Genomic DNA, 14,054 nt, shown 5'->3' with positions numbered 1-14,054 from the left:
GAACTCAACAGGACCAAAAATGGATGAATGCAAAAACCATGTCTCTGTAACTAACAAATACAGTCATGAGTGGTAACTCTACAATTTACTCAAAAAGGCAAGGCACTCTGGGAAATATTTGAAAAATGCTTTACACTAAGCACTGTGTTAATTTAACACTGTTCCAGTGTCTGTATGGGTCCACAGACTCAACAAGTTCAGTGTTGATTTAACACTCTGTGTTCATTTTTAACACCGGAGAATTTGCTGTGCATTTGCAGAATGCTCAGATAGAAATGTATTGTGTAGATCAAAAATGACTGCCAAATATATTGGAAAAGTATAGAAGATTGTGTGTGGTTTATTCATGCTATTTCTATAGTCAACATGCAGTTCCAGTTCCATTATTTGAATGCGTCCAATCCAATAGTTTCAGAAAAGTAGTCACTACCTGAGATTTGTATTCAAATATATATTTTTAAGTAGTTGCTTTCACATATCTGTATTCAAATCGTTTTAAAAAGTAGTTTATTTCTGAGATCTGTATTCAAATAGTTATTAAAGTAGTGATTTTGGGGGATCTCTATTAAAATAGTTGTAGTTACCTCCAAAGTGAGTATTTGCTCCCCCAGAAAAATTGTTACTTTCAACAAAGCATAGATAAAACTATAGATATCCCAGGTCTTGTGTGTGTGTGTGTGTGTGTGTGTGTGTGTGTGTGTGTGTGTGTGTGTGTGTGTGTGTGTGTGTGTGTGTGTGTGTGTGTGTGTGTGTGTGTGTATGTCAGGAGGAGTGTGTGTGTGTACAATACGTCATGGTTGATGTCCCTATTCCTGGTCTTGACGTTGGTGTAAACAGGGTTCTAGAACAAGTTACAAGAAGACTGGAAGCAGTCAGACTCCATAAATCAACACACAGCAGTGTAAATAAATACATCCCCAATCCATCACCTCTAACTGCTGCATTTACACAGTAAACCACTGGTGGGCTCCAGTAGGTAGAATGTGAAACTACTAGTTATGTATAAATAACGGTGGGAGGATAAGCAAGAAAAGCTCTAATCTAATCCTCCTTTTCTCTTTCTCCCCTTACAGAAAAACCACATGACATTTCACATGTGAAACCAGCAAACATGAGTTGTTATGATACGCACACAGTGCTTTTAACTTACATATTTGACTCACATTGCGTATGTTTATTTATACAGTAATTATTATCTAACGTGCATTCCAATCTTTCTGCCACGCCTTCACGTCTGTGTCAACAACTGATTTAACCTGTCTTCCTACACTTTTCACTTCAAAGTAAATCTCAGCTTTGTTAAAAATATACTCAAGAAAAACTATTATATTTATCATAGTGATTCTAGAGTAGCATTGAAACATAATAATATGCCCCACCAACATCAGACAACTATACAGAAAACCCTCAAATTGCAGAAATAAGTCAATTAAATCAATGATGAGAGTAGTCAGTTGAATTTATAACTATATAAAACAGAAGTTCAGACTTCAGATGGCACACTTCTGCTATATGCAGAGATGTATTATAGGTAAGAAATGTGTAGGGGAATGTAACAGGCTTTGTGGTGCAGCAGACAGATCAGTGCACCTGAAATCCAGAGATTGTCAGTTCAATTCTCAGACTAGGTCATATTTTAGCTGAACAGTGTACCACTTACTTTAAAACAACCATACCATTACTTTACTTATAATGGCTTGGGACCATCTGGGACCATCATGTGATGTCCTGATGACTGGTAAAACAAATGTCTTGAGAACATCTTCGAAAAATCCTAACATTCCTCACTCAGCCAGTTTATGCTTGATCTGAAAATGTGGTCAGAGGCTTTGTATGGAGGGTGTAACAGAATTGTGGAGCCTCAGGAGGCATGCAGAGGCCAAATCAAGCTCCGTACCTCATCGCTGTAAACCTTTCACATTTTGTAACAATGCGGAGGGCTCCGTATAGCTCCGCATTGACATTATTGGTTGATGGTAGGTGGGGGCTGGAAGTCCTGTATAAACAGAAACTAATTTCCTTGGCAAGTTCCTTCACAACAGCACTGCTCTGCTCCGCGAAGCACAAAAAGTATGTTTGCTCTGACTTCTGCGGGGGATTGACCATGCAGAGCCCTTTAGGGAAAAAACATGAATTTCATGTGATCACGTTTTCACGTGAAATGTCACATGTGAAGTGTTCCAAAAACACATGATTTCACATGTGAAATGTCACACGATATGTTCCAAAAGCACATGTTTTCACATGTGAAATGTCACATGTGAAGTGTTCCAAAAACACATTTTCTAATGATTTTCTACATGTAAAATTATGTGTTTTTTCTGTAAGGGAGATGCCAGCAACATGATTTTTTGTTTGCTATACCACCGGGTCTGTGGCCATGACAGAGATCTGCCACAGAATTATTGGAAAAAATACATTTCTGCACTGTTAAAAGGTGCCCAGAATCAAGTCAATAATTGTGTGATTAAGTAGCAGTGCTCAGGGACACTTGACGTTAAGTGTGCATAAATGCTCTGGGGATTTGAACTTGCAACATTTTGGTCTGGAGTGCATTAAAGGGATACTTCGGGATTTTGGCAAAGAGGCCTTTTATCTACTTCCCCAATGTCAGCAGATACTAGCAGATACCCATAGACTCTAGTCATTGTGCTAATGCTAGCATGGGCTCACAAAAGTAACTCTAACTTCCTTCATACTAGACACAGAGCCATAAAAAGGATATCCACAAGTTCATCTGACTCGGGGGAAGTAGATAAAGGGCCTCGTTGCCAAAATTCTGCATTATCCCTTTAATGTCTCAGCAGGGTTACCAGGTACATTTAAAAAAAAATTTTTTTTTTACCAAGAACATACAGTACCAGTCAACCCAATTGAGATGGTTTGGGATGAGTTGAACTGCAGAGTAAAGGAAAAGCAGCCAACAAGTGCTCAGCAATTGTGGGAACTCCTTCAAAAGCATGTTGGAAAAGCATTCCAGGTGAAGCTGGTTGAGAGAATGCCAAGAGTGTGCAAAGCTGTCATCAAGGCAAAGGGTGGCTACTTTGAAGAATCTCAAATATAAAATATATTTTGATTTGTTTAACCCTTTTTTGGTTACTACATGATTCCATATGTGTTATTTCATAGTTTTGATCCCCTCCCTGTTATTCCACAATGTAGAAAATAGTAAAAATAAAGAAAAACCCTTGAATAAGTAGGTGTGTCCAAACTTTTGACTGGTACTGTATGTCCACATTCTCTAAAAAATAAGAGTACGGTTACGGTACAATGTTGCTCCCTGGTGTACAAAAAGGTCAAAGGTACCTTCAGTGGTACACATAGGAAGTCACATCATACTGGTCGGTATCTTTTAGGGTTCATGTGACTGTGAGGATAATTTAGTATAGTGGTACGTTTGTCTACCCAATATATTCAATATAAGGTACAATATAATGCAATTTGAAATGTAGGTGGGAGCAATGTATTGGCGGGGATTCATTAGCATATTTGGGGGAATAGTCTAAAATATGTTGTATCTGTGCCAACCGTCAGCATAAATCTTGTACCAGTTTAAGGGATTTATTGTAATGTTGAAGAACATGGGCACCTCTTTTGTCAAGGTCAGTGCTACAATCTGTGTAAATCTTTTGAGTATCACATGCTTCCCTGTTATGAGCTTACTGTGCATTTTCAGTAGCTTAATTCCAGCTGGTTCACATAAAGTTCATGTTTAATTTTCAATAACTTTCTTTCAACTAGCTGCAAGTGGGTTATTGTAATATTCACAGTTATTTACTGTAGCTAATCTGTCACACTCACTGACCTGATGGTGTAGCTACAGTAAGCCACAGTAAGTTCTTGGCATGTAATGCTAGTGGCAGCAAGTTGCCTGTAGGTGACTGGCAACATTTTGATAGTAAGTTATTGTGAATTTTACAATAACTTACTGACAAATTGTTTTCAGTTAAGAAATGACAAATTCACACTGGTAACAAGTTGCCATTGAGTTACTGGAAAAAGCACAATAACCTCTACAGTGCAGCTCATTACTGACACATTCTCTTACAAAGTTTGCAGAACAGACAGTGTCAAAAGAGGTGCTTGACTTGCATCGGCATAACCATCAAACACTTAAACTGCTACAACACTTTCACTTATGGTTGTACATTGCCCTCAACCATCAAAGCACTGAGATGATCGTACCTTATATTACAAATATTGCGTAGAAAATGTCACATTATACCTGCAAGGTACCGAGCTGTACCATGTGAGTTCATACGCTACATGACCAAAAGTATGAGGACACCTGCTCGTCGAACATCTCATTCCAAAATCATGGGCATTAATATGAAGTTGGTCCCCCCTTTACTGCTATAACAGCCTCCACTCTTCTGGGAAGCCTTTCCACTAGATGTTGGAACATTGCTGCAGGGACTTGCTTCCATTCAACCACAAGAGCATTAGTGAGGTTGGACACTGATGTTAGGCGATTAGGCCTGGCTCGCAGTAAGTGTTCTAATTCATCCCAATGGTGTTCAATGGGGTTGAGGTCAGGGCTCTTTGCAGGCCAGGCAAGTTTTTCCACACCACTCTCGAAAAAACATTTCTGTATGAACCTCAGTTGGACTGCCAGATGGTGAAGCATGATTCATCACTCCAGAGAACGCGTTTCCACTGCTCCAGAGTCCAATGGCAGCAAGATTTACACCACTCCAGCCGACCACTCCAGCCGACGCTTGGCATTGTGCAGGCTTGTGTGCGGCTGCTGAGCCAAGGAAACCCATTTCATGAAGCTCTCGAGGAACAGTTATTGTGCTGACGTTGCTTCCAGAGGCAGTTTGGAACTCGGTAGTGAGTGTTGCAACCGAAGACAGATGATTTTTACGTGCTTCAGCACTCGGCGGTCCCATTCTGTGAGCTTGTGTGGCCTACCACTTCATGGCTGAGCCGTTGTTGCTCCTAGATGTTTCCACCTCACAATAACAACACTTACAGTTGAATGGGCCAGCTCTAGCAGGGCAGAAATCTGATGAACTGCCTTGTTGGAAAGGTGGCATCCTATGATGGGGCCACATTGAAAGTCAATGAGCTCTTCAGTAAGGCCTTTCTATTGCCAATGTTTGTCTATGGAGATTGCATGGCCGTGTAATCGATTTCACAGCCGAATCCACTCATTTGAAGGGGTGTCCACATACACTGTATATACAAAAGTATGTGCACCTGTGACTTTTTTTTGTCCTAGGGAACAACACTGTACCCTAACATACTGTCCATGAACACTTTCATTTAACTGTAAAAATGCAGATCTTCTTGTAGATTTACATTTACATTTTAGTCATTTAGCAGACGCTCTTATCCAGAGCGGCTTACAGTAGTGAATGCATACATTTAATTTCATGCATTTTATTTTTTTTGTACTGGCCCCCGTGGGAATCGAATCCACAATCCTGGCGTTGCACGCACCATGCTCTACCAACTGAGCCACAGGGAAGACTGCGGCAAGTCGCTTCGAGGCAAGCAACACTGAAGCATGCACGAGAGCACCAGCTGTTCTGGATGACTGTGTGATTTACTGCATTTTCACCGCAACTAGACGAAAACCTCAAGGAAACCATTACACAATGTTCTAAGAACATTCTAAAAATGTTCTTGGGAACATTTCTGGAACAAACCGGGAACAAGATACAACCTGCAGGGGACCATGACTGTTTAAATTGAATTAATGCCAATTATGCCTTTTAAGGTAAGATATTTTCAATTACATTTTGACACCTGGGTCTTTGCATGTGCAAACATTTTGACACATATAGTTCATGGGATCACATAATCAAATTTTGCATCCCCATGTTGTCACATTTATATCACATGAGATCATGTTTCCACATGTGCTCAAATGTCACATGTGTAGTTTCATGTTATCACATTGCACATTTTATCACATTAACTTCACATAAAATCACGTGATCAAAAGGGTCTGTCCGTTTACTAAATATTTTTTTAAACTGCCCCCCTATCACATACACTCAATTTCATCTTCACCCTGTCTCTCACCCTGTCTCTCCAGACCCCTTTTTACCTGGTTCTAACATGCATAATATGTCCTGATCTTGTCCACAATCTGACAAGATCAGGACAAATGTGTGTCCACATTTTTAGATGGGTGTAGACAACCTTAGGAGGTAATCAGGTACGCATTGTGTCTGGATATCTTACAAGTCGCTTCGAGGCAAGCAACACTGAAGCATGCATGAGAGCACCAGCTGTTTTGGATGACTGTGTGATAATGCTCTCGGTTGCCGATGTGAGAAAGACCTTTAAAAAGGTCAACATTCACAAAGCCGCGAGGCCAGACGGATTACCAGGATGTGTACTCAAAGCATGCGCAGACCAACTGGCAAGTGTCTTCACTGACATTTTCAATCTCTCCCTGACCGAGTCTGTAATACCAACAGGTTTCAAGGAGACCACAATAGTCCCTGTGCCCAAGGAAGCGAAGGTAACCTGCCTAAACGATTACCGCCCCGGAGCACTCACGTAAGGTAGCCATGAAGTGCCTTGAAAGGCTGGTCATGGCTCACATCAACCGCATCCTCCCGGATACCCTAGATCCACACCAATTCACATACCACCCCAACAGATCCACATATGACGCAATCTCAATCGCACTCCACACTGCCCTTTCCCACCTGGACAAAAGGAACACCTATGTGAGAATGCTGTCCATTGACTACAGCTCAGCGTTCAACACCATAGTGCCCACGAAGCTCATCACTAAGCTAAGGACCCTGGGACTAAACACCTCCCTCTGCAACTGGATCCTGGACGTCCTGACGGGCCTCCCCCAGATGATAAGAGTAGGCAACAAACGTCTGCCACGCTGATCCTCAACACGGGGGCCCCTCAGGGGTGTGTACTTAGTCTAATCCTGTACTCCCTGTTCACCCACGACTGCATGGCCAAACACGACTCCAACACCATCATTAAGTTTGCTGACGACACAACAGTGGTAGGCCTGATCACTGACAACGATGAGACAGCCTATAGGGAGAGGGTCAGAGAACTGTCAGTGTGGTGCCAGGACAACAACCTCTCCCGCTATGTTAGCACCAGGTATAAACGAGGCTGTTGTCTCTTCCCTCCTCTCTGGCTCTCTCTGATGTTTCTCTCCCAGTCCCTCCCTTGATTGAAGCATCAGGAACTCTGTCATTCCCATCGCTTTTTTTTTGCCTCTCGAAACCACTTGTTTATTTTCCTCTGCTTGTCTCTCTCCGTCTGTGAATGACCTGTTGCCCTGCAATCACACATCTGGTTCTCTGACAGCAGATAATGACATGGCTTTGTTTTGTTCTGTGTGTGGTCGTGTCTGAGAGGAAGCTGCTGAGGCTCATTCTCATGCCAGCTGATTCTTGTTTTGCTGCTGCTGGATTGACATGAACTCTACCCGTGTCTGGCTAAATAGCTGAGCACAAAACCAAGTTTCTAACCCTAGCCAAACAAACACTACACACATTTGTGTTTCTCTCTCTCTCTCTCTCTCTCTCTCTCTCTCTCTCTCCATCCATCCATCCATCCAAGGGATTAGTTAAATTTTTACCAAGGGGGCAATCTTCCTCTCATAAAGACAGTAAAGAGTGAAGGTCTGAGGATAAGGGGATTATATGTAACACATCTTCCCCTAGTTCAGCAGTTGTCAGAAGATGGCTGTATGTTCTCCATCTCATGATCTAAGCGACATATTTTCATCCGAATATTCAAAAATCTGCATAAAGAAATGTCATTTTCCAACTAGTGGTGTTTCCACCAAACTGACTTGTTGCAGATAAACATCAGTGCACGATGACGTGCTTTTTTACTTAAGTTTTCATGTACCGCATATACATCTAATGTTCAATGTGTTTCCATCGCATTTTCAACTCTACCAATAGTTTTGTCCCAAATACTGTTTCCTTAAATAGCAACTGTGACTACTCTGGTCTTGGCACCTGCGTGCTAGCCAACAGCTCGCAGTTACAGTGCAGGTACTGTAGGCTCTGCGGGTAAGCTAGTCTACATGAAAATATTCTGGATATGAGCGAGAATGTTTTAATTTGTCAAAATGGCAGTCAAACATTGATCATCACTTCACCAAAAAAAGACACCCGTATGTCTGCATGCTGTGTCTGAGCCTGTATGTCTGCATGCTGTCTGAGCCCGTATGTCTGCATGCTTTGTCTGAGCCCGTATGTCTGCATGCTGTGTCTGAGCCCGTATGTCTGCATGCTGTGTCTGAGCCTGTATGTCTGCAAGCCAAAGGCACATTTCCATTGTTACTCAAACGATGGGACAATTACATTTTTGAGCTTGAGCTGGAACTCACTCACCATAGAGAATGGTGACCATGGAGACGGGCATGACCAGGATGCCCAGAAGCATGTCAGCAACGGCCAGCGACATCAGGAAATAGTTGGTGGCATTCTGGAGCTTCTTCTCCAGAGACACAGCCATGATAACCAGGATGTTACCCGTCACCGTAACGGCGATGACCGCCAGGATCAGCAACGCTGCCCAGTTCTTGTCCACTGCCGTCATCCCCGTTGCACACAGCGATGATGCCAGGATCCTCCCTTCCTCACTGTAACCCCTGACTCCATGAGTCCAGTTGCCTGACGGAAAGTAATTCACATCGGCGTTTTCATTCCTGTTACACCCGTTTGAAAAATTCCTGCCTCCATTTCCCAGAAGTCCCTCTGACCCGGGAAGCCAAGGTTCAGGGTTAAAGGGCGGAATAGTTATAGCTTTGACAGCAGACGAGATCAACTCCGATACGTTCCCGTGCAGGTTCATTATGTCAGTTCCCATACACCTCCAGCACTTTACTTACAACAACACACTTACTCCTACAGTCGGGTCCTTAAAAGTCTCCACATGGTCTCCATCATTGTGCTCAGAGCAACGTGTCAAAAAACGCCACAGAACAATAGAGAGGTCTATGACTTTCGCTCTGTTGCAAGTATCCTAAACCAGAGAGCAATTACCCTAAACTCTTTTTCTCACATTCAATCCTTTTCTCAGGTCCACATTATCACCTGTTGATCAGAGATTGAATCCATTTGGATTCAGGAAAGTAGAATCATTAGAATGTGCTCAACTCTAGCATGCCAGTTTGGTGAGAAAGGTATCCACACTGTCAGATGGCACCGATTGCTCGGTTAAATCCTTACGTCATCTTAGCGATGGAGAAGATTAGACATGAGATGTGTGTGTGTGTGTGTGTCAGATAATCCTCAGGTGTCTTTGCTGCTCCTGCTAGGGTTTACAGCTGTGTGTGTGAGTGCTATGGAAATTATTCAGAAGCATGATGAGTGACGACAGGTGTCACACACACTATCTCTCTCTTTCTCAGTCACACACACACATTCACACACATATACACACACACACACACACACACACACACACACACACACACACACACACACACACACACTTCCAGCCAGGTCCGTCCTCTGAGCTGGGAGGGAGACGAGTTTTGCCAGATGTGATGGATGGAAAATCCTAGTTTGGGAAAAACAGTCACCCTTAAAACATTCCTCTACTTTTGTTCAATTTTTCCTTTTTTTCTTCCTTATTCCTTCAGCCCTTTAATCCAGCCTTAACAGAGCCTACATTGTTTTCTTTCTTATTTGACAAGTGACAGGTTCTTCAGGTCCCCTGATTATTAGGAAGTTCCCACTTCAGCCGTCAATTACTGAGCAGTATTCCACGGTGTGCTGTTTCTGCTTTCTCACAGACACTCACATACGCTCTCCGTGCCTCACATTCTCTCTCTCTCGCTCTCTCACACACTTTCTGTGTTCTGTTCCCCTCTCCATGCACCTTTCTCTCCCTCCCTCTTTCACACTCTCTCTCTCACTCCCTCTTTCACTGCCCCTCCCCTCCCCTCTTTCACTGCCCCTCCCCTCTTTCACTCAATTTGCGCGCTCTGTCTCTCTCTCTCTTTCTCTCTCTCCCTCTCTCTCTCGACACAGTCCAGTTCACTGTAGGTCTTCCGTATACATACAGTAGCATTAGAAGTTGTTATGTGAGAGCTCATAAAAGTACTGCTTTGCATTGATAAATAAGCTGAATCCAGGGAGCATGGTGTGCATACAGGGGTTCTTCTGAGTGCTGTCTGAGCACAATAAACCATCTGCTGTACACACCGAAGGACCAGTCTGAGCACAATAAACCCCCTGCTGTACACACCGAAGGACCACCTCTTTCCCCCCACTCTGGTGGCTTTCACACACTTGCTTAAGCAGAAACATGTAGGAGGACATAAAGTACAAACACACAACTGGGTCCTGGACTTCCTGATGGGCCGCCCCCAGGTGATGAAAGTAGGAAACTACACCTCCACATCGCTGATCCTCAACATTTGGGCCCCACAAGGGTGTGTTGCTGAGCCCCCTCCTGTTCTCCATGTTCACATATGACTGCGTGGCCGCGCATGCCTCCAACTCAATCATCAAGTTTGCAGACGACGTAACAGTAGTAGGCCTGATTACCAACAATGACGAGACAGCCAACAGGGAGGAGGTGAGGGCCCTGGGAGTGTGGTGCTATGAAAATAACCTCTCACCCAACATCAACAAAACAAAGGGGCTGATTGTGGACTTCAGGAAACAGCAGAGGGAGCACCCCCCATCCACATCGACAGGACCGCAGAGGAGAAGGTGCAAAGCTTCAAGTTCGTCGGCATACACATCACTGACAAACTGAAATGGTACACCCACACAGACAGTGTGGTGAAGAAGGCGCAACAGTGCCTCTTCAACCTCAGGAGGCTGAAGAAATTTAGCTTGGCACCTAAAACCCTGACTAACTTTTACAGATGCACAATTGAGAGCATCCTGTCGGGGTATATCCCCGCCTGGTACGGCAACTGCACCGCTCACAACTGCAGGACAATCCAGAGGGTGGTGCGGTCTGCCCAACGCATCACCGGGGGCAAACTACCTGCCCTCCAAGACTGTCATCCAGAAGGTGAGGTCAGGTGCATCAATGCTGGGACCGAGATACTGAAAAACAGCTTCTATCTCAAGGACATCAGACTGTTAAATAGCCATTACTAGCACATTAGAGGCTGCTGCCCTATATACAGTTGAAGTCGGAAGTTTACATACACTTAGGTTGGAGTCATTAAAACTCGTTCTTCAAACATTCCACAAATTGCTTGTTAACAAACTATAGTTTTGGCAAGTCGGTTAGGACATCTACTTTGTGCATGACACAAGTCAATTTTCCAACAATTGTTTACAGACAGATTATTTAACTTATAATTCACTGTATCACAATTCCAGTGGGTCAGAAGTTTACATACACTAAGTTGACTGTGCGTTTAAACAGCTTGGAAAATTCCAGAAAATGATGTCATGGCTTTAGAAGCTTCTGATAGGCTAATTGACATCATTTGAGTCAATTGGAGGTGTACCTGTGGATGTATTTCAAAACCTACCTTCAAACTCAGTGCCTCTTTGCATGAGATCATGGGAAAATCAAAAAAAATCAGCCAAGACCTCAGAAAAAAATTGTAGATCTCCACAAGTCTGGTTCATCCTTGGCAGCAATTTCCAAATGCCTGAAGGTACCATGTTCATCTGTACAAACAATAGTACGCAAGTATAAACACCATGGGACCACGCAGCCATCATACTGCTCAGGAAGGAGATGCGTTCTGTCTCCTAGAGATGAACGTGCTTTGGTGCGAAAGTGCAAATCAATCCCAGAACAACAGTAAAGGACCTTGTGAAGATGCTGGAGGAAACAGGTACAAATGTATCTAAGTCCACAGTAAAACGAGTCCTATATCGACATAACCTGAAAGGCCACTCAGCAAGAAAGAAGCCACTGCTCCAAAACCGGCATAAAAAAGCCAGACTACGGTTTGCAACTGCACATGGGGACAAAGATCATACTTTTTGGAGAAATGTCCTCTGGTCTGATGAAACAAAAATAGAACTGTTTGGCCATAATGACCACCGTTATGTTTGGAGAAAAAAGGGGGAGGCTTGCAAGCCGAAGAACACCATCCCAACCGGGAAGCATGGGGGTGGCAGCATCATGTTATGGGGGTGCTTTGCTGCAGGAGGGACTGGTGCACTTCACAAAATAGATGGCGTCATGAGGAAGGACAATTATGTGGATATATTAAAGCAACATCTCAAGACATCAGTCAGCAAGTTAAACTTGATCGCAAATGGGTCTTCCAAATGGACAATGACCCCAAGCATACTTCCAAAGTTGTGGCAAAATGGCTTAAGGACAACAAAGTCAAGGTATTGGAGTGGCCATCACAAAGTCCTGACCTCAATCCCACAGAAACTTTGTGGGCAGAACTGAGAAAGCGTGTGCGAGCAAGAAGGCCTACAAACCTGACTCAGTTACACCAGCTCTGTCAGGAGGAATGGGCCAAAATTCACCCAACTTATTGTGGGAAGCTTGTGGAAGGCTTCCCGAAACGTTTGACCCAAGTTAAACAATTTTAAAGGCAATGCTACCAAATACTAATTGAGTGTATGTAAACTTCTGACCCACTGGGAATGTGATGAAAGAAATAAAAGCTGAAATAAATAATTCTCTCTACTATTATTCTGACATTTCACATTCTTAAAATAAAGTGGTGATCCTAACTGACCTAAGACATGGAATCTTTACTAGGATTAAATGTCAGAAATTGTAAAAACTGAGTTTAAATGTATTTGGCTAAGGTGTATGTAAACTTCTGACTTCAACTGTATCACTGGCCTCTTTAATAATGGAACACTAGTAACTTTAATAATGTCTACATATTTTGCATTACTGATCTCATATGTATATACTGTATTCTATACTATTCTACTGTATCTTAGTCTGTGCCGCTCTGACATTGCTCATCCATATATTTATATATTCTTACTTCTATTCTTTTACTTTAGATTTGTGTGTATTGTGTGTATTGTTATGAAATTGTTAGATTTTACTTGCTAGATATTACTGCACTGTTGGAGCTAGAAACACAAGCATTTCGCTACACCCACAATAACATCTGCTAAACACGTGTATGTGACCAATAACATTTGATTTGATGTGAAAGATAAACACACACATAACATATTTAGATACAAACTCAAGCATACATACATGTATGCACGCATGCAGCCAGACAGGGACAAGGAACACAGACATTTCTCTGCAGCCAACAGCATGAGCTTGAGTCATGAAAGAGATAGCGGTAATGCTAGGATAAAATGGGATTAGGATGATAGAGATAAATGATTGAATGAGCCAAAAAAAAGAAGAGGGAGAGAGAGAACAGATGTGTCTTTGGCTGACTGTACGTGTGTTGAACCTGAAAGCAAGCATGATACAGAATCTGTGTTTCTAATGGGGACATTATTTACGTAAGCCAGTGTGGGGTTGAAAGGTGTTTCTGTTTTGTATGTTAGTGTTTCATGTGTCTTAAGTAGATTCCTTCCCATTTTTACATTTTAGTCATTTATCCAGAGCGATGCACAGTTAATGCATTAATCTTAAGATAGTGGGGTGATATGTCTTCTCCTGTCACTGTCCTGGAGATTCATTATCTCCCTCATTAGTGGAGTAGTGAATAAATACAATGGTGTATTGTCACAGTGAAATGTGTTGTTTTACAGTGTCAGTCACAGTAGTACAGCACCCCTGGAACTAATTGGGGTTAAATGCCTTGCTCAAAGGTACATTGACTGATTTTCCCCTTGTCTGCTCAGGAATTTGAACCAGTAACCTTTCGGTTAATTAATGGCCCAATACTCTAACCACTAGGCTACCTGCCACATAGTATTAGTAGGAGTCATGGTAGACACTATGAAGTTACAGCCAGCACCACATAACAGAGATGACTTGGCTAGTTTGTTTGCCCTTTCAATTAGCTATATGCTAATTCGTGTAGCAGAGCGCTATATACTGTAGCGGTGTTGGCGTGAATTAACGCTGAAAAAAACCTGATATGAGCGGAGGCTGGTGCCTGACAAAGATACTGTAGCTGCCTACATTTACACACACACGCCAGACAACACACACAGGCACACAGACAC

General features: G+C 42.8%; 1 protein-coding gene across 1 annotated transcript in view; it reads right to left on the bottom strand.

The window, feature by feature from the left end:
- LOC115155687 (5-hydroxytryptamine receptor 2A-like) overlaps positions 1-9,021 on the bottom strand; it is a 29,606-nt gene extending 20,585 nt beyond the window's left edge. Inside the window, exon 1 of the mRNA XM_029702574.1 lies at positions 8,343-9,021. Within this exon, the coding sequence (XP_029558434.1) occupies positions 8,343-8,820 (478 nt within the window). The 5' untranslated portion in view covers positions 8,821-9,021. The remainder of the gene's footprint in view (positions 1-8,342) is intronic.
- Between the last annotated feature and the right edge of the window lie 5,033 nt (positions 9,022-14,054).

This window comes from Salmo trutta, chromosome 20 (genome assembly GCF_901001165.1).
Source record: "Salmo trutta chromosome 20, fSalTru1.1, whole genome shotgun sequence".
Classification (NCBI taxonomy): domain Eukaryota; kingdom Metazoa; phylum Chordata; class Actinopteri; order Salmoniformes; family Salmonidae; genus Salmo; species Salmo trutta.
This window is presented reverse-complemented; position numbering and strand designations above follow the sequence as displayed.